The sequence below is a fragment of the Nannospalax galili genome, unplaced genomic scaffold, assembly GCF_000622305.1.
Source record: "Nannospalax galili isolate Female #2095 unplaced genomic scaffold, S.galili_v1.0 scaffold132, whole genome shotgun sequence".
Lineage (NCBI taxonomy): Eukaryota > Metazoa > Chordata > Mammalia > Rodentia > Spalacidae > Nannospalax > Nannospalax galili.
Window position 1 is genome coordinate 3,403,178 of NW_008332644.1, and position 27,598 is coordinate 3,430,775.

Genomic DNA, 27,598 nt, shown 5'->3' on the forward strand with positions numbered 1-27,598 from the left:
CCATGTGGGTGCTGGGAATTGAACCTGGGTCCTCTGCAAGAGCAGTCAGTGCTCTTAACCGCTGAGCCATCTCTCCAGCCCCCTTTCCCATTTTCATATCATATGTGTTCTGCCCTTCCTCCTTTACATGACATCCCCTGTCCTAATGGCCCTTTTCTACATTTCTGACCTCTACCAGTACTCCAAGTTAAACATATAAATCTAAAGATTCTAGGAACACATAGGGGAAGAGAACATTTGCCATTTGTCTTTTGGGACCTCGATTGCCTCATTCAGTATAATTTTTCCAGTTCCATCCATTTACCTGCACATTTCATGATTTCATTTTTCTTTAGTGCCGAATAAAATTGCAATATGTACCACATTTTCATTATCACTTCGTATGTTGATGTCTGACATACCTGGAATATACAAACTAAAAAAACCTGAAATTCAAGAAAGTAAACAAAAGGGCTATGAGTTTGAATAGAGAATTCTCAAAAGAAGAAATATAAATGGCTAATGAACAGTTCAAAAGAATTTGACATTCTATCTCACCTCGGTCAAAATGGCTATCATCAAGGAATCAAGTGAGGCTGGGAGTGATAGGGTACAGCTTTAATCCCAGCATTTAGGAGGCAGAAGCAGGTGGATCTTTGAGTCCAAGGCCAGCCTTATCTATATAGCGAAGTCCAGGCCATCCAGGGTACATAATGAAACTGTATCAAAAAAAGAAAAGAAAAATAAGCCACGTGTGTAATGCACACTTTTAATCCCAGCACTAGGGAAGCAGAGGCAGGAAGATTTCTTTGAGTTCAAGGCCAGCCTGGTCTACATAGTGAATTCCAGGCCAGCTGGGGCTACAGGGAGACCCTGTCTCAAAACAAAAAAACCAAAAAAGACAACCAAAAAATAACAACAAAAATCCCCTAAAAGAAATCATTCAAGAACAAAGTCTGAATAGGCTGTGGGGAAAGAGGAGCTTTTATTTCACCATTGATGCGAATGTATGCAGCTGTTAGGAGAATCGGTGTGAATGGTCCTTAAAAAGCTGGAAATATAGCTACTGTATTAGCAAACTGAACCACTCCTGGGCATTTCTCCAAAGGTCTGTGTCCTGCTGCAGATGTACTTGCTCAACCACTGTCACTGTGGCTCTTCATGGTTTTTTATCTTAAGATGATACATCACTAGTTATTTGAGTTCTCTCTGATTTATTTACTTTTATTGTTTTGTTCTTCATACATGGATATATTTTATTTATCCCTTGTCCCCCTCCAACTCCTTCCAGGGCCCCTTCTTAGCTTAGAGCTCATTTTATCACAGCACAGGTTTTTCCCTGTAGTGTTCTCATTTTGGCTTAGTTCTAGAATTTTTTCATTTCCTTGTTGATTTCATTAATGATCCATTCATTATTTTAAAAAAGTGCTGTTTAATTTCTTTGGGTTTGTGTTTTTTTCCACAGTTTTTGTTTTTCAGTATTGATTTCAAGTTTTATTCCCTTGTAGTCAGCGTTTGCTGAGATTTGCATTGTGTCCAAATATGTAGTCTATTTTAGAGCCACTTCTTTAGGCTGTTGAATGGAATGTGTATTCTGTGTTTTGGGGGGTGGATATTATGTAGATATTTGTTAAGTACATTTATCTCTGGTGTCATTTAACTCCTCTCCTCTGTTTACTTCTTTGTCTACATGTTCTTTTGTGAAACTAGGGTATTGAAGTCACCTATTGTTACTGTGTTTCAGGCAATCTTTGGCTTTATGCCTAGTAGTATTTGTTTTATGAAACTGGGTGGACCTGAATTTGCTGTGTATATGTTTTGAATTGTGATATTCTCCTGTTAAACCGTTCCCTTAGTCATAATGAAGTGCCCTTCATTATTGCTTTGTATTAATTTTGACTTAAAGTCTATTTTGTCAACCATTAGACTATTATACCTGCCTGCCTCCTGGTCCCATGTGCTTGGAATAGTTTTTCTACCTTTCATTCTTGGGTGATGTTACTGAAGATGAAGTGGGTTTCTTGTAGACGATGGAAAGGTTGATCCTTTTTGGGATCCAGATAGCCTGAGGCTTCTGGTTGGGGATAGTGAGCCTCGGTGCTGTCACTTTGTTGGTGCTGGTTGTCTCAGTCCTGTTTTGTATGACAGCTGTCTCTAATCTATTTTTTCCTGCAATTTCTTGGGTATATGATTCCTTCTCTTCAGTGTGAAATATTTTCAGGAGTTTTTGTAGTGCTGGTTTGATAATTATAATTTCTTTTAGGCTGTTTTTCATCATAGAAGCTTTTTTTCTCCTTCAATAGTGACAGTTTGCCAATAATAGTAGTCTGGGTTGGCATACCTGGTCCTTTAGAACTTGAAGTTCAAAGCCTTTTGACTTCTGAAGTCTCTATTGAGAAATCAGGTTAATTCCGATAGACCAGCCTTCTTATGTGACCTGGTCCTTCTTTCTTACTGTTTTTAACACCCTTTCTGTGTTCTGTATATTTAGAGCTTTAGTAACTACAATATGTTGTGGGGCATTTTCTTCAGGTCCTGTTAGGTGTTCTTGTGTACCTGAATGGGGATCTCTTTTCCTAGATTTGAGGAATTTTCTTCTGTGATTTATTTGAATATATTTTCTAGCCTTAGATTAAGATTCTTTTTCTATGCCCATAATTCATGGGTTTGGTCTTTTCTTGATTTCCTAATGACTCTGAGTGTTCTCTTCCTGAGTTTTCAAAATTTATAATTTTCTGATTGAATGATCTAATTCATCTGCCTCTCCAAGCCATGATGTTCTGTCGTCCATACGACCTATTCTGTTGAGGATTTCCACTGAGCTTTTTATTAAACTTAGTGAGTTTTTTACTTCTGCTTTCTTTTAGTATGGATTTTCTTCAGTGTTCCTATGTCTTTATTTTCTTCTATATATCTTTATTTAGTATTCTACTTTCTATGTCTTTATGCATTTCTTTCTTTATTATTCTGTTTTCATTTCCTTGATTGTCTTGCTTGTTTCACTCAGTCATTTATGCTCTCTTGGAGTTCAATCAATTTATTCCTGTCCTCTTTGATAAGGGCCTCTTTAAAATCTTCATGCTTTTTGAACATGTCTGTAACTGTTCTCTTGAATTCTATGTTTTGAATTTAAGATGTTTTCATTAGGTATCATGGGCTTGGTGAGTTTTGTAGCTGACATTGTCTTGTTTTGTTTTTCTTTGTTTTTAAATATTTTATTTTTATTTTATGTGTATAAGTGTATTGCCTGTATGCATGTAAGTGCACCTGTGTTGTGCAATGCCCATGGGTGTCAGAAGAGAACATCAGATCTCCTGGTACTAGAGTTACTGATAGTTGTTATACTCCATGTGGGTGCTGGGACTGGACCTGAGTCCTCTGCAGGAACAGCCAGTGCTCCTAACTGCTGAGCCGTCTCTCCAGCCCCATTGCTTGTGTTTTTGTAATGGGAACTGGGCATCTAGAGTTATGTCTTTGGTTTGAATTTCAGGTCTCCCTGTGTTGAGTGGGCTATTGGATCCATATTTGCTATTACCCTGGATTGACTTGTTTTGGTTAGGTTAGGACATGCGTGAAGCCCAGTCTTGTGGCCAGTTTGTGCTGATTGGTGATTGGAGTAGTTGAGGTGATTCCATTTCTGCTCTGGAACAGCCTCCTACTTTACCAGTGAGTGCTGTGTGCAGGTTAGCACAAGTAGGAGCATGTTGTTGGGATTGGTGGGATGCAGCCCCTCACCCGAGTAGCAGGCGTTTGCTCTGCAGTGGGTTTTGAGATTTCAGTGCTTGGGTGTTGGGAGCTTATGTGGCTGTGAGCCCTCACCTGAGGAATATTCTAGGTGGGTTCTGCAACAGGAGAGTTAGGGTTGCTGGGCAACAGAGGTGTGGTCTCTGGGGGAGCTGGCAGCAGCTCAACAAGGATGCTGACATGTAGGGATTTGAGTATAGTAGACAGGGCTGGGTGGCCTCTGACCTTGTGAGTGAACAGGTGATGGGGGTACATGTCCTAACATGATGGAATTAGGGAGTAGGTGAAGCCACTTTCTGCATACTGAGCAGATGCTGCATACAGATCCTCAGATTGTTGGGCTACACTGTCAGAGGGGTGGGGACATGAGGCCTCTACCTGTGGAGTAAGCACACTCTGTGTAAGTCCTCGTATCAAAGGGATGGGGTACCGGTGGGCAGGGTAGGTGAGGGCTCTAATTGAGGCTGAAGCAGCTCTCTGAGATTGTCCTGGGTTGACAGGCTTTGAGTGCTAGAGGGAGAGAGGGTGAGCACTCTGCTGCATAGTGAACGGGCCATTGGTAAGAGTCCTCAGAAGGTGAGGATGGAGTAGCCATGGCAGGTGAAGGTGAGGAAGGTGAGGGCTCCACTGGACCTGTGAGTGGCTGCGACCAAGGAATGCAGATGGTAGGCTTTGGAGAATGCAGAGGAAAGACCTGAGTGTGTGTGTGATGTGTGTGATATGTGCATTTGTGTGTTGGTATGTATGTTTGTGTGTGTGCACGTGTGTGTGTGTGTGTGTGTGTGTGTGTGTGTGTGCATGTGTGTGTTGAGGCAGAGTTGCCCTCTGTAGCCCAGGTTGGCTTTGAAGTCATGGCAGTCCTATCTCAGGCTCTGGAGTTTTGAGATTACAGGCTTGGGTCTTCTTACCTCCATGAGTAATTCCTTTTGGCTATGCCTTACCTAGCTATAGGGGCAGCTGGGGCTTTTCTGTTCCATTTCTTCCTTTCGGTTTTCCTCATAGCCCGAGTTTAAATATGCTAACTTTTTCAACAAAATTTGCCCTTCGCTTTTGTGCTAGTTAGTTTTTGTCAACTTGACACAGCTTAGAGTCACCTGGGAAGAAGGAACCTCAGTTGAAGAATTTCTTCTGTCAGACTTGCCTGTGGTCATGTCTGTGAGGCACTTTCTTACTCAGTAATTGATGTAGGAGGGCCCAGCCCACTGTGGGTGATGCCATCCCTGGGCAGGTGAGCCTGGGCTGTATGGGAAAGCAGGCTGACCAAGCCATGGGCAGCAAATCAGTAAGCAGTGTTCCTGCTTGATCTCTGCTTCCTGCCTTGAATTCCTGCCCTGACTTCTCAAATGAAGTTGGTTTTGTTTGGTGTTTTAATCCTAGAGCTGGATAGCGCAGATAATGTCATCCAGCAGATGGTGCTCTTGGACAGCAAATTTGTTTGCAACTGGATTTCCTATGAGGTCTAACAGTTGGGAGTTACGTTACCAAGAGCTCTTCTCCATTTCATTTCTATCATGTCAAGATAAATGCAAGGCAAATATCATCCTCGACTTGTTGTAGTGCAGAGAGCATTATTAGTCTGTGAAATTATGATTCTCAAATTTTTGCTTTGTAGAGTAAGCCTTCTGGTTAGTGACTGCTATGTTCTGAATTAATTTCTAGCCTGCATGGCTGTTATGCCGGGGAGATAATTGTAGTACTAAGTCATACGTGTGTTTTGCTGTTCTGGATGCTGGGTGGTTTGGGGACAGTTGAGGGAAAGGCACTTAAAACTGGGACGAAGGGTGATGTCAGTGTAGATGCTGTGTTCTCAAGTATGTTACACACAAGGAGGTTGGGCGGAACTCAGTATGCCCTGGAAAAACTTGTAAGGAATATATGTCCAAGAATAAAATATTGTATCTTTTTTTCACTTCTTTTAAAAGATTATTTCTTATTTTTAATTAAAAATTTTTTTATTGAACTTTTGTAATTTCATACAACAGTTCTTAATCAAATTTAGGCCTGTTTCCCCATCCATGCTCCATCCCCCCACTGGACCTCATGTATTCCACCATACACATTAAGTTCCATCCAGTCAAGCATTTGTACCCAGATGATCTTCTGTGTAAATGTGTCTACTGGAGTCTAGTCAGCCATCTAGTGATTGTATGTGAGGCATACTCAAGAGAAAACCCTGTCTCTGTTGTACCTCTAAACAGATGAAATTTCCTACCATATCCTAAATACGGATCCTTATATTTACAGACAAGCATACTGTCATCAAAGAATATGGTATCTTTTGAGGAAGGAGCTATAGATCTCATACTGTCCAGGCAGAAATTATCTTTTCTAATTCAGAAGGGCATATGAGACAATTAGTGGGACAGGATATGGTTAGAACTGCTCATTTCCTTTGAAAAACTTTAGCATTATTATTGTGTGTGTGTGTATATGCATGGGTGTGCATATGTGTTCATGCATATTTCATGCGATGCCACTCATGGAGGTCAGAGGACAACTTTTGGCAATCTGTTCTTTCCTTCCGTCTTTAATTGGGTTCTGAGGATTGAACTTGGGTCACCAGGTTTGCACAACAAGTACTTTTTCTTACTGAGCCATCTTTCTGGCCCCTTCCATAGGTATTTCTCAAACTTACACAGAATAGAGTTTTACTTGGCTGACAGCTTGCAGCTGGGAAGAGCAAGGCATTGGGATTTGGTGAGGAGCCATTCTTTTTTCTCTGCTACCATTGTGAAGTTTTAAATTTTATTTTCTGTGTGCGTGTGCGTGCATGTGTAATTTTCAAATATTGGATCTTTCTACTGTAGGATTCGATGATTGAACTCAGATCATCTGGTTTAAGCAGCAGGCACTTTTACCTGCTGACCCATCTCACTACTCTAACCTTATTGTTATTCTTTGACATAATATATGTATAATGTATATATATATATATATATATATAAAGTATATAATGTGTTTTTATCATTTTCACCCCTTATTACTGCCTCTCATCCACTTCTCACACCCACTGAGCACCTTTTTCCAAGCAATCTCCGTCTTCTGTGTGTTTCTGTTGTGACTCTTGTTATCCACTGTGTTTAGCTACTTAGGGCAGCTTTCACGTTGGAAAATTGGCAGTTACTTGTTGGAGCATGGGCAAGTTGCCAGTGGCTGTAGCACTGAAGCAAGTGGCTTCCCCTCCCCAGTAGACATAAACTGCCAATAGCTCCTCAAGGAGGGACAGGGCCTCATGAGCTCCTCCCACATCCATTAGGGAATATTTTTTAGTATTTTATTATTTTTATTTTATGTATAATAGCATATTGCCTGCATGTATGTAAGTGCACCTGTGTTGTGTAGTGCCCACAGAGGTGTCAGATCCCCTGGAGCTGGAGTTATAGATGGTAACTCTGGTTAACCCACCATGTGAGTGTTGGGAATTGAACCCTGATCCCCTGCAAGAGCAGCCAGTGCTCTATTTTTCAAGTTGTGAAGGGTTTTTATGCTCATATGTGAGGAATTTAAGCAAAAGGTACACAGCATATACATGGCAATTAGGGAAGATAGCATATGGAGGGAATGTGAAAGTTTTGGAAAACAAAAGACTTCCATCCTGGGCAACCACAGGGGACAGGGTGGGGAGACTCCTGCTCACCTCCCCCATACCTGTCTCTTGTCTCAGAGTTTTCCTGCTCCAGAGTTCTTAATTACCACCTTGTTGCAAAAGCTTTCTGTTTCCATAATATCCCTTCCTCTTCATTGATATAATCCCTTGTTATTTAAGAGGAACTTTAAGATATTTTTGACTGTTATCCAGCGTTTGATGGCCTTTATTTGATTTTTGATAAATTTAGTAAGTTTATTATCCATGATTTTAACAGGTGAGCTAATAGAACCATGACTACTGGTTCTGTTAGTGACGCTAGCTGGGGACCTGAAGTTTTCCAGGTATTTTAGAAAGACTCATTTTTCTCTTTTCAGGCCTTTATACTCTAGTAGTTGCCTTGTATATTTTAACTATGTCGGATTGATTTGCATAAAAACAGCATGAATACTTCCCTTTTTTGATGGTTCTAGCATCTCTATTTTTAGGGATAAGTTTACTGGCATGCTTTGAGTACATGGATGCGATGGCTATGACATTTTTGATCTATGATGGAGTGCTGGCAGGCCCCATCTTGGGTGGGTCTTGTGCAGGTGACCGCGGCTGCTTTGAGTTCAGGAGTGCAACTCTCATATCATGTCTGGGTGACAGCAGGACTCTCCCTGTCATCCAGCCTTATATTTCTTCGACCCTGTTGTATGATGTTCCACGAGCCTTAGAGGGTATGATCTAGGTATCCTGTTGAGGGCTGAGCACTCAGCAGTCACTTCTCATCACTTTGACCAATTGTGAGTCTCTGCTTTCACTGTTGCTCACTGCAGGAAGAAGCTTCCATGACTACGGTTCAGAGCAGCACTAATCTATGGTCATAAACATAAATATTTAGATGGCAGTTTGATACAGTAGTAGTTCCTTTCTAGTGCCTAGGACTCCTCAGCCAAGGCCTTGTGACCTTGTGTATAGGCATGAATTTCTTCCTGTGGGTCGCAGATCCAATCAGAAAGCAGTTGGTTATCTACATAGTAGTCATCCCACTGTTGTACCACTGGGCACGTCTTGCTGGGTAAATGAGTATTATATTTTACAAGGTTTACAGCTCAGTATGGACAATGAGGTTTTTCTCCCTCATCAGCCTACATAGTATCTTCTGACACTATAAAAGCTAGCCAGCAGGAAGGAGGTTTCCCCCTCAGTTCTAGTTTATTTTCTCTGTGCCCCACAACCAAAGGGTCTTAGGCAATCGCTCTTACCTTCTAGTGCTGATGGGCAATCACGAGGAACACAGTAGCCTGCATTGCTTTGGGTGTCTCAGTAACAATTCATAGGGAGGTTTCCCATACCTGGTACTGTGATTTTCATTTAATAAACTATGGCTTCTGGGAACAAAACGATCCCCCATTCAGGATCCCTCCCTCCCTCCCTTCCTTGTGTGTTTGTAAATGCATGTTGAGTGTGTGATTACACAATACTGCTTTCTGCTTTCCTTATTGCCATGAGTCACAGGGTCTCCCACTCAACTCTGTTGGCTGTCTAGAGTGCTCTCAATCCACCTGTTATGGCTCCTTCCCCAGAGCTAGGGTTACAAGCATACATAACCATGCCTAGCTTTTAAATTTTATTTTTTTATGTATGTGTACATGCATGTTTATATGTGAGGGGTAGACCAGATTGGCCTCCATATTAAATATAGACATCCCAAATTTTGAAGCTGGTACTTATGTATGAGAAAGAAGACATTTAGTGTTTATCTCTCTGGTCCTGAGTTCCCTCAGATTTTTTATATTTCCATCTATTTTCCTACAAATATCATGATTTCAGTTGTCTTTATAGCTGAATAGAATTTCCATGTCTGTATATACAGCCATTGTGAGTAGAATACCAATGAATATGGTTCTGCAGGTGTCTCCACAGTAGGAGATAGTTTTTGGTGTATATGCCCAGGAGTGGTATAACTGGATCATATGGTAGTCCTATTTTTAGCATTTTGAGAAACTTTCACATTGATTTACATAGTGGTTGAGCCATTTTACACTCCCACCAAAAGTAAATACAGGTTCTCCTTTCCCCACATCCTTGCTAGCATTTGCTGACATTTGTTTTCTTGATGATGGCCTTTAAAAATATTTGAGTCCTTTAAAAAATATTTAATTTGGCATTTGTGTATCTTCTTTTGAGAATTCTCTGTTCAGTTCCATGCTCCCTTTCCCCTGCCTTTTTGGACTAGGTTGCTTGTTTTCTCATTGTGCATTTTTTGTTGGGTTCTTTGTATATTCTAGATAGTAATCTTGTGTTAGATGTATAGTTCAGATATTTTCTCGTATATTTTAGGTAGCGTCTTCACTCACATAACAGTTACCTTTGCTGTGCATAAAGCTTTTTAATTTTATGAGGTCCCATTTGTCGATTTTTGGCCTTATTTCCTGAGTCAATTGGATCCTATACAGAAAGCTCTTCCATATGCCTACATCTCAGAATATTTCCATTAATTTTTCCTCTAGAAACTGTAGAGGTTCAGAGTTCATGTTAAGGTTTTTGATCCATTTGGACTTGGGTGTGTGCACTGGGTGATGGATGAGATTCTAGTTTCAATTTTTTACATGTAGATACCCAGTTTTCATAACACCACTTGTGGAAGATGCTGTCTTTTCTTTTTCTTTTTCTTTTATGTTTATGTGTCTTCATATGAGGATGTGCAGGTGGCCATCCTGGAGGCCACCTGCACATCCTGCCCTAGGAGGCCAGATGTGGGCATCATAGTCCCTGGAGCTGGAGTTACCTACACTCACTTGTAAGCCACCTAGTTGGGTGCTAGGAAGTGGACTTGGGTCCCAGCAAGTGGTCTTAACTGCCAAGCCATCTCTTTACATTCAAATGCTGTCTTCTCTCCCAAGTCTATTTTTAGTGTCTGTCAAGAACAGGTGGCCATAGCTGTGTGGGTTTATATGTGCTCCGTTTTATTTCATTGATCTATCTGGTGTTGTGGTAGCATCATTGCTATTTCTATTGCTTGGACTCCGTAGTATAACTTGAAATTAGATATGGTAATACTCAAGCATTATTCTTTTTTTTTTGCATTTTTATTAAATTTTTGTGATTTCCATACAATATAATTTGATGACATATAATATTCCCTCGCCCATCTACACCTTCCTACATTCCCTGCTCCCACTCAATTCAATATACTCTCTCTGGATAATAAAGCCTATAGCGTCTAACTTGAATCCCCAAATGTTCTCCAGTGTGGGTTCATCCACTGGAGCTTGCATAGGACTTGTGCATGCTGTCACCATTGCTGTGAGTTCACATGAGTAATTAACCAGCTGTCTGGTAAACTCCACTCCCCCATGGTCATCCACCACCTCCAGCTCCCACAATCTCTCCATGTCCTCTACTGCAACAACTCCCGACTCTGAGCCGTAGAAACCCAACAGAGGTGTCCCACTCAGGCAATCACTGTGCAGCCCCCTCCTCTCCACACATCAGAAAGCCTTAAGTTTCTGTGTCAATCACCATCTGCTGCATAAGGAAACTTCTCCATTGAGAGTTGAAAGATACATTCATCTTCAACAGTGGGCAAGCACCTGATCCAGCACAGTCCATTCCAGTCATTCCTCCTGGAACTGGGAGTCCATACATCTTGCAGGAGGAGACCGCAACTCCAGCTCACAGGAGGGGAACCACAGCTCTAGCTCACAGGAGAGGACCACAGCTTCAGCTCACAGGAGGGGTCCAGAGCTCCAGCTCATGGGAGAGGACCATAGCTCCAGCTCATAGGAGGGGACCACAGCTCCAGCTCATAGGAAGAACCAGAGCTCCAGCTCACAGGAGAGGACCATGACTCCAATTCACAGGAGAGGACCAGAGCTCCAGCTCATATAAGGGGGGTCCACAGCTTCAGCTCACAGGAGGGGACCACATCTCCAGCTCACAGGAGGGGACCACAGCTCCAGCTCACAGGGAAGGACCACAGCTCCAGTTCATGGGAAGGGACCATGACTCCAGCTCACTGGAGGAGACCGCAGCTCTAGTTCTCTTTTCTTAAGTTCTCAGGCTTTCAGACAGTGTTTTTCTCTGCTGTATATAAGTACACTCATGTCCTGCAATGCCTGAGGAGGTCAGAGAAGGTGTTGGATCCCCTGGAACAAAGCTACTTAATTTGACTGGCTAAAATTTTACTCCTCTGCTTAAAATCTTTCAGATATAATCCTCGGGATAGAGGGGACTGGCCCAAGATGGCCAGGGGCCTGGGTTCTGTTCCTGTCTGCCACGCAGAACCCCATTGAGCCCCAGTATGCTGAAGGGAGGGAAGCAAGCTCATGAAGACCTTCAAGTCACTCAGGTCAGTCCAGCAGGAGCAGTAGCAGCAACTGCTGGCCACCCGTTATCCAGATGGCTGTCAACTTGTGAGATTTTTGAGGAACTATGTTATAAATGCATAAAGGGCCAAGTCCTCTTCAAGACTCTCCTCTGATAGATAGCCTTTTATCTTAGTCTCAACTTGGCCATGATCAGACTGGATTCTTAAAGGAATTCTGACTTAAGGTTCCCTTGGTGCACGGCGGCAGTCAAATGCTCACTTTGATCAGCTAGACCTGGGGGACTGGCTCCCTGTTGTAGGGGCTTCTCCTTCAAGTGCTGCTCTTGCTTTGACTGCCTTAGAAGTTCAGCCATGTCATTGTTGGCAATGAGCTTGGTGGACAGATGCTTGAAGAGCTCCAGGGTCCAGTCCCACTTGCACTTGGAACGGTAGCAGCTTGATCTCCATCTCGGTCTCCAGCCTGAGCCGTGCTCTTGGTTGCCATGGTGGCCTGGTGGGGCAGGAAGAGCCAGGCCAGGCCAGGTGTGGAGGCCCCACCTTCCCAACCCCTCAAGCATTATTCTTTTTGACTCTGGGTTCTTTCGTGCTTCCACATAAAGTAACAAAAACAGTTGTTTCTGTGAGGAATGGCATTGGTTCTTCAAGGGGATTATGTTGCCTCCTCAGATTGCTTTGCAGGACAGCTGTTTCTATAGTAGTTCTTTCATAGGCATGGAAGGTATTTCCATTTTCTAGTGCCTTTTTCAGTTTCTTCAGTGTTTCAAAGTTTACTTTACAGGTCTTTCCTTTTCCTTGTTAGGTTTATTCCAAGGTATTTTATTTTTGGGTAACTCACTATTCTGAATGAAGTTGTTTTACTTGGTTTCTTTCTCAGTTTGCTTGTCTTTGGTATATAGAAGACTGTTGCTTTTTTAAATTTAATAATTATTAACTCCAATTTGTGCTGTCCACATACTAGGTGTAAGACCATCCACCTGAGTGTGGTTGACCTGCTAGGAGCTACACCCTCCTCCAGAAGCCATCATCTGTCCACAGCTCCTCTGTTAGAGGGGAGCTCATGAACCCCTTCCCACTCTATGATGGAATGTTGAGTGGCCTGATCTTGTGCAGGCAGCCACACCTGCCATGAGCTCATTGGTGCAATGGTCTGTCATGTCTAGAAGACACGGTTTTGCTGTAGTCCTCCCTAACCTCTAGCTCTTATAATCTTTCCACCCCCTCTTCCATATGGTCTCTGAGCCTTGGGGAAGGGGTATGATATAGATGTCCTGTAGACATATATCCTTTGCACTTTGACCAGTTGTGAACTGGGGAGGGGGTCTAGAGATGAATTTAGAGGGTAATTTAATACTATTCCTCTTAGCACAATAACTGTAGTAGATTCACCTCTGGGTCCAGTGAGCTCCCCAGCCATGGGTTTTTGACAAGATTTGCAGTCCTAGGCATGTGTTTCCTCCTGTGGAGCCGTCCTTAAATCAAAGCACAAAGTGGCTGGTTACGCCCTTAACATTGTTAACCTCTGTTGTAGCAGTGGGCATATTTGCCATGCTGGTCATTGTAGTTCACAGGGTTCACAGCCGGGTAAGACTGCCCCCCCCCAAGAGCCTGCATATCACATTCCAGTACCAAGAGAGCCAGCAGGGAGGAAGTTGTCTAGCCAGTACTGGCTTGATTTCTCCATATGTCTTTAGCATTGGGGTATTACTGTTAAGTTCTGGTGGATGAGAGCAATGGCACTGGGCTTCTTATTTGGCAGCCTGTGGTTTCTGGGATTAGCATAACCCCTGTGCAGGGTAGCTCCAACTAAACTCTTATAAGAAATATATATGTAAATGTATGCATTTATATATAAACATGTATGTTGGAAGCTCATAAAATAGTAAGTTTCTATATGGCTTTGTGTTAGTTATCCTTTCCTCAGCCTCCTCTGACCTTCCTTCTGATTCCTCTCCCATTTAGACCGACCTCTGCACTGTTCCCCTTTTTGTGTGTGTGTGTATGTATGTGTGTGAGCACATGTGCCCTGGAAGCCGGAAGTTCTGGATCCCCCAGGAGCTGGAGTTACAGTTGGTTGTGAGCTTCCCAGTGTGGTTGCTGAGAATGGAACTTGGTTCTACTGGAAGAACGGAGTGCTCCCTTAACTGCTGAGTCATCTCTCCAGCTGGCTGCTCTCCTTCTCCTCTTAGCACCTGTGTTCTGCTGTCTCCCCGCCCTTGGATCCTTCGTTCCCTTTCTCTCCAGTGGTTTTTTTCTGTTTTCCTGGATTCTAAAGGTTTGACGTTTTCTTTCTGATTGTGAGTTACCTCACTCAGTATAACTCTTTTTCCAGCTCCATCCATTTACCTGAAAATTTAATAATTTCATTTTTCTTTGCAACCGAATAAAACTCCGCTTTAAATAGGTACCATATTTTCGTTAAGCATTCATCAGTTGATGTACATTTAGGCTGTGTCCATATCCTAGCTGTTGTGAAGAGAGCAGCTCTGAACATGGATGAGCATATTTCTGTATAGTAGGAAATAGAGTCCTTTGAGTATATGCCCAGGACTGATGTGGCTGGGTCACATGTAGATCTATTTCTAGTGGCCAAACCAATTTGCACTCCCTCCAACAATATATGCGTGTTTCCCCATTTCCCATGTCCTCAACAGAATTTGTTGTCTTTTGTTCTTAATTTTAACCTTTCTGACTGGGGTAAAATGAAATCTCAAAGTAGTTTAATTTGCAAAAAATCTATTTCTTAACTGGGCTGAAGATGGCTTGGGTTAAGAACACTGGCTGCTCTTGCAGAGGGCCTGGGTTCAGTGTCTAGCACCCACATGGTAGCTAAGAACCATTTCTAACTTCAGCTCCAGGGAATTCAGTTCCTGCCCCCCTGTGCAGGCATTGACGACATAGATTCACTGCATACATGCAGGCGAAACACTCATACACATAAAAGTACTTCTTAGCCTTTTGTAGTTCTTCCTCTGAGAACTCTTTGTTTAGTGCCATAGCCCACTTTTTAATGGGGTGGTTTATTTCCTCGGTGTTAGTTTTTGAGTTCTTTCTCTATTCTGAACACCAGCCCTTTATCAAATGTATAGCTGGCAAAGATTTTTTTTCTCATTCTATAGGCTGCCTTTTCAGTTGATTAACAGTTTTCTCTGTGGTACAGCAACTTTTTAATTTCATGAGGCCCTACGTATTGATCTAGGTCTCCAGTTGCTCAGGAAATAAACTGTTAAGAAGGTACTTCTTACCATGTGGGGCATGGTGGCACAAACCTTTAGTCCTAGCACTCAAGAGGCAGAGGCAGGCCAGCCTGGTCTATATAGTGAGTTCCAGGTCAGCTGCAGCTACAGGGAAACCCTGTCTCAAAAAGACAAAAAAAAAGAAAGTCCTTACCTGAACCTGTATCCTAAAGTGTACTCCTTGTTCTTTTTCTTTGACTAGGTCTAACATTGAGATCTTTGAGTCATTTGTAATTGATTTGTGTGCAGAGTGAGAGAAAAGGTTTCCCACCTGGCTGATATCCCCTAGGGTACTGTGTTTCCAGTGAAAGACCAGTCGTCAGGTCTCCACTAATTCACTAGTAATTTAAAACTAGGCTAATGAAAATTATTCTTGTAAATATGCCTCTGAAAGTTTAAAGGCAATACTCATGAATGAAAAATATTTATCTGTGTATGAGTGTTTTACCTGCCTGTATAAAAGTGTACCACATACATGCAGTACCCACAGGGACTGGAAGGGGGTGTCAGATCCCCTGGAACTGGAGTTATGGACATTGTTAGCTGCCATGTGGGTGCTGGGAATCAAACCCAGGTCCACTGCAAGAGCAGCCAGTACTCTTAACCACTGAGCCATCTCTCCAGTCCCGAGAATTGGTCTTCTTTTAAGGGAGTGACACTAGATAAAACCTTCGAGGCTCCAGTGGATGAACTCACACCCACGGACATTTGGGGACACAAACTTGACTCAATAGGTCTTAACATATATGACAGAATACATAAAATATGGTGGGGGGGCATGGGATGTGTAGATAGGGGAGAGTGTGATCAAGATGTATTGGAATTGTATGAGATGCACAAAAATTCAATAAAATTTCTTTTAAAAAAGTAAAAAAACAAAAAAGTCTGAAATTGCCTATAACAGAATGCTAAGTAATTGTGTTATAAAAGCTCAACAAGAGAACAGAGGCAGCTAAATAAAATATACAACATATGGAAAAAGGAAATCAAGCTGAGCAAAGGTGATCTACTTAAAAAAATAGGAATAAAATTAGGTCAATTGCTTAACAACTTCAAAATTCAATCCATTTTCCCTCTATAACTTGTAGTTCTTGCTCCATAATAAAAAGAAAACTTTACCTTTCAATAAACCAAATGAAAGTCTTGGTTCACACTTTAAAACTGACTGATAATTTCCTTAAAAATCTTTATAACAAGCCAGGCGTGGTGGCACACACCTTTAATCCCAGTATCTGGGAGGCAGAATGCCAGCCTGGTCTACATAGTGAGTTCCAGGTCGAGGGTGTAGGGAGACCCTGTCTCAATAAACAACCAAAAAAACACAAAAAAACAAGAATAAAATTAGATTCCCATGGTATTCAATTTCTCTTAAAGTTAATTGCAATATTTAACATGATAGCCATTGATCTTATCTTTGTTACTGTCAGTCAAATAATATCTAATACTTTACTCCTTTATAAACAAACCCACAAGTCCATGCTTCCCCGTTCACCAGCTGGCTAAAGAGGGAGTATAACATACTAGAATCTGTGATGGTGACTTGGTCCCACAGAAGCAAAATGTAGATGTTTTCCATTGTTTTGTTCTCCTTTCTGCAGGTCTGAGGATTGATCCTAGGGCCTTGAATAAACTAGACAAAAAGATGCTCTTCCATTGAGACGTACACTGTCTGTCCACTTAGATTTTGTGGCACCAAGATCTAGGTTAATTTGAGCCCCTCTCCCCTCCCTCCTTCCCTCTCTCCCTTTCTTTTTGGTCTTATTTCTCTTTTGTTGTTGTTGAGAATTTCATACATGAATACTGTATATACATCATTTCTACCCCACCCTTTCTCCCCTCCAACTCCTCCCACATTCCCCCAACTCCCTCTCAATTTCCGGACATCCTTAATATTTAGTTATATATACATACATGTATATATAGTTATAACTAATAATGAACATCCTACTGAGTTCATTTAGTGGTGTTACTATGTACATGTACTTAGGGCTGCATCCTTGGGATTGGATAACCTATCAGGGAGCTGTCAATCACTAAAACTGGAAAGCCCCAATCTGATGAGGAGCATCCCCATTTCTAACAGGAGGCTTTATTTATTGTAGACTCTCTTTCTTCCACTTGTTATCCCACCAAGCTTCATTTTTCTACTGCTGCTATTTCTCACTTCAAACAAGGTTTTAAATTTCTTTTCTTACAGTTATTGTATGTCATATACAATATGTTGTATATGTATGTTGACAACAAGCACCTTTAGTGGCTTGGCTATCTTACCAGCCCCTTAAAACATTTTTTTTTAACATACAAATCTAACACACTCCGACAGTTGATACTTTTTAACTTCCCTTTTATTCTTCACAAAGAAAAACCACTTAAGATATTTTCAATGATCTCATTTTGATTGATAACATTAACTTTTCAGTTATAAGCATAGGCTCAATATGATTCCTTCAAAGAAAAAGGAAAATTAATAACTATTGTCTTGGTGGAGGGGATATTGTTTGGCTTTATTTTGGCACTTGGGACAGGTCTTGACAGGCTGTGCTCCACCTCAGTGTATACTGGAGGCTCACTGTGAACACCCATCTAATCCTTCTGTTTCCACCTTGCAAGTGCTAGGACTACAGGCATGGTTTTACCAGTTTTTCCTGAATATTAAACTATATTTTCCCTTGTAAAACAGACTTTTAAATATCAAAATTGTATGGCTGGAAGGTTGGCTCAGTGCATAAAAGTGCTTGCCACCAAGCCTTATAACCCAAGTTAGATCCCTGGGACCCATGCAATGGAGAGGACTGACTCTGATCTCCACACATGAGCCATAGCACATGTGCCATAGCACATATGAACTAAAGCACATATGCATGCAAGCTCATAGACACATGATAAATAACTGTAAACCTGGAGAGAGAAAAACATTTACCATCTTAGTAATATTCTTTTTAAAATAATTATTTTAATTGGGTTATAATTATCATCAGATTCCTGGAATTCCATCTCTAACCCTCTCCAGTGACACCACTTCCTAAAAACTCCTAAAGGTAGTCTTGAGGAACTCAGAGTAAGGAAGTGGGTGTGTGGAAACAGTCCCTGACTTTCCCTATACCAGACCTACTGTCTTGACCCTTTATCAAAGGGATTATGCAGAAGATTGTATACAAGACAGAGAATTCTCATTGTAACATTCCAATGTCTTGGGAATATATCTATACACATTGATCATAATTATATCATGACCATTCTTATGTTTGTTTTCCTGTATATACTACTTGATGGTTATAATTTGTACCCTGTTGTGACACTTAAACTGTTCTGTATTTTCACTATAATGAAAAGAAAGTCAAGAAAAAAACACTAGCCAGGTATAATGTCACACACCTGTGATCTCAACATTCAGGAGGCAACCAAGTCAGAAGAATCACCTCAAATTCAAGAACAGCTTGGGTTACGTAGATCCTGTCTTGAACATAAAATACAGTAAAAAGTAAAGTAAAATGAACACTCTGATGTAAAGTAAAATAAAAGTAAAGTAAAATGAACATTTCTGATCATTTCCAAAATGCATTATAAAAGCATAAACTGGAAATCACTTCCTTTTTCATAAGAGTTATTTCAGTCTGTTCACTGTATTTTAAATTCTCCAGAGGGTAGTCAGGCAGAGGTGGTGGGCCGCATAGCCCTCCCAGTGGCAAGGAAGCATCCAGAGGCCAGTCGGTTTCCATGTTTTGTATCTCCACATCTGTCCTGTCTCTGTTTAATATTCGGTGTCATTTAGCCAACCAACTTGGCCCTGTTCTGCTCTTGGCCTACATGTTTTTTTTTTTTTTCTTTTTCGTTTTTGTTTATACTTTTTTCTTCTCTCCTTGACCTGGAAATTTCAGAATCTTTAATAAGTCCTTTCAGGATTTTTTTTCTGTCATACAGTATGGTTAAAACATTTATTTATTAATGTGTTTTTCTTTTTTCTTTTTTTTTCCAGTCTATTTGTAGCCCCAGCTAGCCTGGAACTCACTATGTAGACCAGGCTGGCCTTGAACTCACAGATATCCGCCAGCCTCTGCCTCCCAAATACTGGGATTAAATATGTGTGCCACCATGCCTGGCTTCATTAATGTGTTTTTAGACAGAGTCTCATGTAGCTGCGCCTGGCCTGGAATTCTCTGTGGTGACCTTGAACTCCTGATCATCCTGTTTCTATATGCCAAGTGCTGGCATTACAGGTGTGTAGCACCATACCTGGTTTATGCTGTCCTGGGGTTAGACCCAGGGCCTTGATCATGTTAGGTAGGCACTCTGCAAACTGAGCTACATCCCAACTTTCTCTTAATAGTTGGGCCTTCCAAGCCCAGTACTTGGGAGGCAGAGGCAGGTAGATCTTGGTGAGTTCCAGGCCATCCTGATCTACATAGAGAGTTCCAGGCCAGCTAGGGCTACAGGGAGATCCTGTCTCAAATCTTTAATAAGTCCTTAGACAAAAAAAAGACCAAAAAAAAAAAAAAAGGGTCTTCCTTCCTTTCTCCTTTTTTTTTTTACTCTTTCTCACTCTTTCTGTCTCTGCCCAATCTCTCTGTTTCTCTTTGTCTCTGTCGCTCTCTGTCTCTGACACACACACACATATATATACACACACACACATATTCAGGAGGCTGACCTTGAATTCTACTCCTCCTCTTGCCTTAGTCAGTTGAGAGCTGTGATTACAGGTGCACTACCATACCCAGCTTTGGAACATGAGACACCTTATCTTTTTTGAGGTGTTTTGGGCCGTGAACCCCAGGGTATACCACTTCAGCCATGGACCCAAAACTTAACCTTCCCCGTTTAAAAATGACATACTTAGTTAGAAAGACAATGTTTTTCAAAATATTTTTACATGTACTTGGAAATTCTATCTTTACAGGAGACTGTTTTGGAATAGTTTCAGAGAGAGACTAACCCATTACTGTGGTCCTTATAAGTTGACTGCAGTCTGTCATGGCCTGGTTGACAGAACTGAGCAGAGGCAGTAACTGTGCCAAGAACCACTGAGAAAGCATTGAGTTTCTGAATGAGTTCTAGAACCAGCATTGACTGGCGAGCCCTGTGTGTTAGGTGTGTGTGCAGGGCAAGTGTACATGTGGAGGCTAGAGCACAGCCTCAGGTGTCATTCCTCAGCCTCTGTCCACCTTCTCGTCTTACTGGTTTACAGCCCACTGAGTAGAGGAGGCCAGGTAGCCCCAGGGATGCACTTGTCTCTGTCTCCTCATCACTGTGATTACAAGTATGTGTCACCATACTGAGAACTTTTTTTTGGACACAGGATGGTTCTGAGGATTTATTTATTTTAAATATTTTATTTATTATTTTTATTTTATGTGTGTGCTACCTGCATGTAGGTAAGTGCACCCATGTCGTGCAATATTGGCGGAGGTCAGAAGAGGCTGTCAGATCCCCTGGGACTGGAGTTACGGACAGTTGTTAGCTGTCATGTGGGTGCTGGGATTCAAACCCAGGTCTTCTGCAAGAAGAACCAGTGTTCTTAACAACTGAGCCATCTCTCCAGCCCTGGTTCTGAGTATTTAAGTCATACTGACTGAGCTACCTCCCTGACCTGATTGGAGAACTTTGGACTCCCATTATTTATTTTTGTTGAGATATTCTTTTGCGGTTCAGAATCTTCATTCTCTTTTACTCTGTTTAGTGAGGATAGAAAGAATGTGTGTTAAACATGATTTTCTTAAGTTTACTGATAGTGTAGTTAAAAAAATTTTTCTCAGAAGAATCTTTTTTTTTGCATTCTTTGAGGGATGTACCGTCATTGTTTCTGTGTAAAAGGTCCACTCTTGGCAGATGTGGTGATACATGCCTGTAATCTAGCACTGAGGTTCAAGGCCAGCCTGGGCTGCATAATGAGGCTCTGTCACAAACGAAAACAACAAAGCAAAGTGAAGTACCCATTCTTTTATTAGTATACTTGGTAGTTTTTTCCTTTTAATTTTAATCTTCTAGTCTTTCTTCATTTAGAAGGGCCGTTTTGATAATTTTGTTTGGATTTAATTAACACTGTCTCCATAGGTTTTAGGTGACAGAATAAAATTGCGTGAATATATGGCAGATATGTGCACACTCCATCCACTTATCTGTACACTGTGGGTTCTGAAACTCCATCTTTGATACTCTATAGAGTTACGTTTGTCTTATTGTTGAGTTAGGCTAAGGCATCTAAGGCGTTGTCTGCCATTATACTTCCTGGGGTGTATTTTCCACACAGTACTGTTTTATCATATGTAACTGTGCAGCTTCAAATATTGGTAAATGTGGAAATTAAGCACATTTAATAGGCTTCCAGAACCTTTAAGGGCTACACAGCAGGGTCAGAACTTTGGGGTAATGCTCCATATCTAGACTAGAAAGCAGGCCAAAAGGGCACTGTTCTAGTTTGCTTTCAGTTGCTGTGACAAAATACTCTGATCACAGCCAACTTGGGGAAGGAAGGGTTTATTTGGCTTACATCTCCCAGGTCATAGTTCTTCACTGAGGGAGCCCAAGGTAGGAATTCAGGGCAGGATCCTGGAGGCAGGAGCTGGAGCACAGGCCATGGAAGAATGCTGCTTACTGGCTTGCTCCCCTGGCCCATGCTCAGTCTGCTTTCTTATACAATACAGAATGACCTGCTGAGGTGGCACCACCTACAGTGGGCTGGGCCTTCCACAGGGCCTTCCCACATCACTGGCCACAGGCCAGTCCAATGGAGGTAGTTCTCTAGTTGAGGCTCTGTACCCAAGTGTGTCAAGTTGACAACTAAAGCTACTTAACGCAGGCACTAAGTAGACTAATATTGTTTTGGAAATATGTTGGGGAAAAATTTGCTAATACAAGTATTGTTTTATTCATGTATGTTGGTAGAAATGGCTAATTGTGGTGGAATGCTGCTGCAGGGGGTCCTTCAAGTCTGCTATGGGCATGATCACTTTAGAGGGGGTCTAGGGTAGCCTGGTCTTCAGGCAGCAATGGACTTGGTTGTCATATTGAGAGTTATAAGTTATGTTCACCTCCTCTGTGATTTCCTGATAGGAAGATCCAGTGGCTGAAAGGGAAAGTCCCTGCTAAAATGATCATTTATGCAACTGTGCACAAATCGTGGTCCAGTGGGGAATGATTTGAGAAAATAGATGCAGAGTACAGAAACTAATGAAACAGATAGGCCTACAGTGCTTGCTGGGAAAGTAGGATGAAGGGAGCTCTGTTGGGGTGTAGATGTCTGCCAGTGGATATCAGGGGAATTGTAAGTTTAACCTAAGCACCTGATGATCACCATGTACAAGAGATTTTTAGGGTGGGTGACAGTGTGAGGACAGGTTTTTGTTTTTGAGTTTGAGCTGGTATACAGTATATCTCTTCTGTGGAGACTTGCTATAAACTTTGAACTATTTGAACAAATTCTGATCAGTCATTGTGGGGCTTGTTTCTACCTAGGGACTTTGTGGTACCTGCTTTTACACTATATCACTTCTTTTCTGAGTCCTCAAGCACAATATCTTTTCTTACAGGCTTTGCTAGTGCATGTGTGGGATGACAGCTCTTGGGTAGAAAACAGCAGTTTAATGTGTTTGACATTCGTTAAATTTTGGCTCTTCATTTCTTTGTTGGACACTGATGCTGAGAGGAGAGACTGTAGTGTTTTTAAAGAATCACAGTAGGAGGAACAGGGTTTAAATTTATGGCCTAATTTAGGCAGTCACTGCCGCCTAGCCTAGACTGGAATGTTCATGTCTTCATTTCTGCACATTACTGGCTTTATACGGTTGCTTTGAGCATGTGCATTGTGTCATATCTGTAGTTTAAAGAAGTGTGCTATGGTACAACACTCGCTGAACAATAAACTAGATGCGCTGCTTATAGGCGGGCAGCCAGGAACCCTTCAGAAGAGCCTGTGTGGAGCATGTCCTTGGGGGCAGTCAGCTAGCACAGTCTGTACGTAGTACAGGACAAAACTTGGAGAAGGAGGTTTGAAGCAATACTGTTTCTCTCTTTTGGTTCATGTTGATTCTTCTTAATATTTATACAATTCTTTAATTGAAATTATATGACTTTTATTTTAGCCAAAGAAACTAAGTTTGAGCAATATGGCAATTTTACCTTTCCCAGAGGAAACTCCTATAGATCTCTTATTAAACCCTGAGCTTAAAAGGATTTTATTATCATTTGTTATATATTTGACAGCTGGTTTTGAAGACTGTCCAGTAAGATTTACTGAAGAATAGTGGAATATTTATTATCTTAACTTTAAAAAATTTAAAATTTTGGGACTGAAGAGGTGAGTCAGAGATTATAGGACCCAGGTTCAGTTCCCAGCACCCATATCACAACTAACAGCTGTCCATAACTCCAGTTCGAGAGGATCCAGCACCCTTTTCTGACCTACATGGGCATTGTATGCACTTGGTGCAAATACATACATACATTTATGCAGAGCACTCATACACATAAAATGAATAAATAAATAATTAAAAAATACTTTTTGTAAGCCTATTGAACTTCTATGAGGTCTCAAGTTTAGATCTTTTTCTAGAAGGATTTCCTCAGTTTCTAAACAGCAGTGTTTCTAATGAAAGGCTTAAGTTGTAGATAGAATGACTAGTTAGGGGGTATTAGGGTGTTTAATTTCCTCTTCACTGCTTAATCAATAATTTTAGGAAATAGGATTAACTTACTAACTAAAGAATTATTTAAAGATTACATTGAAAAAAACACAGTAAAATAACCTTAAAAGCTTTTATTGTTAGGCCATTGTAATAGTTATTAGAGAGGGCCTTTTCAGTTCACATTGAAAAATTTGATGCCCCTCTAATAACACCATGTGGATTTAAAAGCATTGTAGTTCCCTGTGATCACATATGAATATGCCCAATCTTAGATATTTGAATTTGACTATGAGGAAATGTGTGAGAGAAGATAAGACAACATAGTTTGTCAAGGGAAATGGGCAGGAGGCCCTAACCTTAGCTGAGGAACTACTGGCAGCTGATCACTGCTGGGTGAGGGAGAGTTGGTCTTCTTTAAGGGAGTGATGCTAGATAGGCTGACCAGGCTCCAGTGGATAAATTCACATCAAGGGACATCTGGGGACACAAGTTTGACTCAGTAGGCCCTACCATATATGACAGAATGCATGACATTCTATGGGGAGGGGCTATGGGGGTGCAGATAGGAGAGGGGGTTCTAAATATAATTAAGATGTATTGTATGAAATGCATACAAATTCAATAAAAGTATATTATAAAAATTCATAGTAATTGTGAGTTTAGAGTGAATTAATCATTGAGTGGCAAGTACTCACAAGATCAGTCTTTTCCTATTCCTTTGACATTTTTGTTAGTGTGTTGGGGTGTCATGGAGCCTCTGCTGACCTTGAATTGGCTATGTAGCTGAGGATAACCCTGAACTCTTCCACCTCCTGGCTCAAGTTCTGAAGTGTTGAGACTATAGGCATATACAACCATACCTAGCTACTTTTAACTTAATTTTTAAAAACTTTTTAAAAATTTAATTTCCATACCAATGATTCTAATTATTTTTCTTCCATATCACCAACTATATGATTGCACAAAGCCACACTAGTCCAGCACTTTTACCACTGTTTAGATGAATCATTTGTAGCTGAAATTGTATGTTTAAATCTTTCTGTCAATGTATTATGTATTTAATGATTGCTGTGAACACAGTATCTACAGTTTGGAATACTTCTGAATTTTTCTAATAGTGTGGAATTATTAGGAAATAGTGTATCACATGCTCCAAGTAAAATGGATATGGATTAGGAAGCGATGCCAGATTTCTTTTGCTAAGGTGATGTCTAATGTTGACTAGGACCTCAAAACTAGTGAAACAATAAAAATCCCACTCCCCAAAGAAATACATGCCAAACATGGATATTATAGACCATTTGCTTTCAATTACAGATTATTATTTTCTTTGTTAGCACCAAGTGAGAAATGGTACCTATCATAACTTTCATTTCCATCTGAAATCCTGGTGTTTTTTTTTTATATAATTTTACCTTGATAGTTATATAGACATATACTACGTTGATAGTAATTTTGTTGCTCTTGAATGATTGCTTTATTTTGCATTTTAAGTAACAAAACATAATGTAGTACTTGGCAAGTGGCCATTTAAATAGTAAATGTTGTTTAATCACTAACAATGACTTTGCTTTCCTTCTCTCCCTTTTGATTCTAGGGTGTGCACGAATGGAACATCGCTCACCTAAATACAGTCTTGGATGTGGTTGAAGAAGAATGCGGTATCTCTATTGAGGGTGTAAATACCCCTTATCTCTATTTTGGAATGTGGAAAACAACTTTTGCGTGGCACACTGAGGACATGGATCTCTACAGTATTAATTATCTCCACTTTGGAGAGCCCAAGTCTTGGCAAGTTACTTGTTTAATATTCATTTCCTCTGGAGTTGTGAAATCTGTGGATTATGCATATATTGGAGAGCATTCATTCTTTAATTTGATGGACTCATATTTCTGTGAGTTGGAAGGAAGGTTTGGGTTGTAATTATTGTCTTTTCTGCTAAGGGTTTTGCTGATAAACTTTAAGCCTAGTTGTTTCTTATGGACTAATTTGAGGGCTGTGGATTGATGTGTAACTTTTGGTCTCAAATCATTGGTGAAGCATCTTGACTTCATTGGACATTTGTTGGAGCATATGTATGTATGTATGTATGTATAAGCTAGTTAGTTAGGAGTAAAAAGTTGACTCCTTGGATTTAGACATTCAAGTAATCTTAATAATCTTTTGGTCCAATCTCCTCTTGGTGACAAGTTCCACTCTGTCTGTGGGAGCTAGTGGGATGGGAGGAATGAATTGGGACCTATTAGCACCCAACAGATGATGGAATTGGGGCAAATCTTAACACACTTAAGTTAATATATGGTGATACTTATCTAAATGGGGCTCCTTACCACAGGCCGGTCTTGAACTCATGGTAGTCCTCCTGCTTCACGCTTAAATGCTGAGATTACAGGCGTGAGCTATTAAGCTGGCTTGGCCTTTGGTTTTGCCCTGTATTTCCAGCTGGTTTGAATTTACAGTTATCCTCCTGCACCTGCCTCCCACGTTGGGCTTATAGACATGTGCTACTACATCTGATTTCCCACTTCTTTTGAGTAGTAATTTTAAAATGTGTATCTATAAAGTGAATTATATGTTACATTCAATATCCATTTATAATTGTTAGCTTATTAGTCACAGTGGTATCCATTTTATTTGTTTTAGTTTTAATTGATTTTAAATATAAATTGTATATAATGCAGGGTGGTACACAGAGAAGCATATGATCCATCTGTTTGACAATATGGAAACACCAGTTTCTGGATGGTTATGAACATGATAGGATGTTTTCCAGGGGGATTTGTCAACATGGCCGCCCTCTTCCATATGAAGGCAATACCCTCTTTCAGTTCCCCTGTTGACAAAGAGTGTTGGAATCCTGAGCATAATACATACCCTTATGTTGTCAGTACTTCCCCTGGGGCTTTCTCAGTCAGTGGTGTGTAAAGTTGTAAACTTCCTCTGCATTTTAAATATAGCAAAATTCGTAATGATTAAAAAACGGGTATTTAGTTGAAAATAGTATTTGGAAGAGTCAAATACTAAGACATACCAAAATCCATTCAGTTCCTGATTTGGTAGAAATATGGGAAGTTTCTGATTTGCTGTAGAGTTTTGCAGTTTGAAAGACAATAGTGGGAAGGTGATATGCTTATTAAAAGATGCCTCACTTGCTCCAGCCTAAGATTCTGGGCATTCTCCTCTCTTCCTAGAACCAATCAAATGTAAACATTTTAGCAGGTGAATTTCAGAGAGGCTTCCTGACAGGTCATGGGGTAGACTATTCATTACTGAGGGTCAGTTGTTTATCTGCTTAGGATCCACTGGGTTCATTTGTTGTGATTCAGTCTACTGAAATAATTGTCTTTTAGGACTTTGGGGGACTTAGTACTGAGGGAGGGAGGGAGGGATGGAGGGTTTTTTGCCTATCATTTCAAGAGTTCAGTCTGTCATGGCAAGGAAGGCTGTGGCAGAATTTGAAGCTGCTGGTCACATTGCATCCACAATCAGGAAAGGGTGATAAATGCTTGTGCTAAAGTCATCTTTCCCTTTGTATTCGTTTTGTGATGCCCACATGTGGAATGGTACTGCCTACATTTAGAATGGGTTTTGTGATGCCCACATGTGGAATGGTACTGCCTACATTTAGAGTGGGTTTTGTGACGCATCAGTTAATCTGGTCTGTATATTCCCTTACAGACATGAAGAAATTTGTTTCCATGTTGGTTTTAAGTCCCATCAAATTCACTCTCTAGTCATCTGTCCCAAATTCTTAGGGTTCTGGGCAATTTCTAACCATGTGGTTATCTCAGTTCTTTTTCTGAAGCACACTTTGATTGTGGACTAAATTACTGTAAGTGAACTGGAAGAATTCAGTTTATTTTGAAGTATAGAATATCAGCAGCTATATTCTGTAATGTGCTTATGGAATATGGAAGATTAGTGAGAACCTTTTGGAAAATTTTTTAGAATTTAATTGTGGCCATAAATCTGAATGCTTAATGTTAGGAGTTGAGACAAAGTTTCTGTTTTATTATTAAGAGTGGCAGTTGTGCTCTCTCTGGGTCCCTGGACCTGCACCACCAGCTAACTCTCCTAGCCTGCACTCCTATCCTCAGGCCTCTTGGGGTAAGTCTA

General features: G+C 40.9%; 1 protein-coding gene across 5 annotated transcripts in view; it reads left to right on the forward strand.

The window, feature by feature from the left end:
• The window catches only part of Kdm4c (lysine demethylase 4C), a 304,347-nt gene that overhangs the window by 58,092 nt on the left and 218,657 nt on the right, over positions 1–27,598 (forward strand). For all 5 annotated transcript variants that reach the window (XM_008827556.3, XM_008827554.3, XM_008827555.3 and 2 more), the window contains one exon: positions 25,079–25,272. In XM_008827556.3, the coding sequence (XP_008825778.1) occupies positions 25,079–25,272 (194 nt within the window). The remainder of the gene's footprint in view (positions 1–25,078; positions 25,273–27,598) is intronic.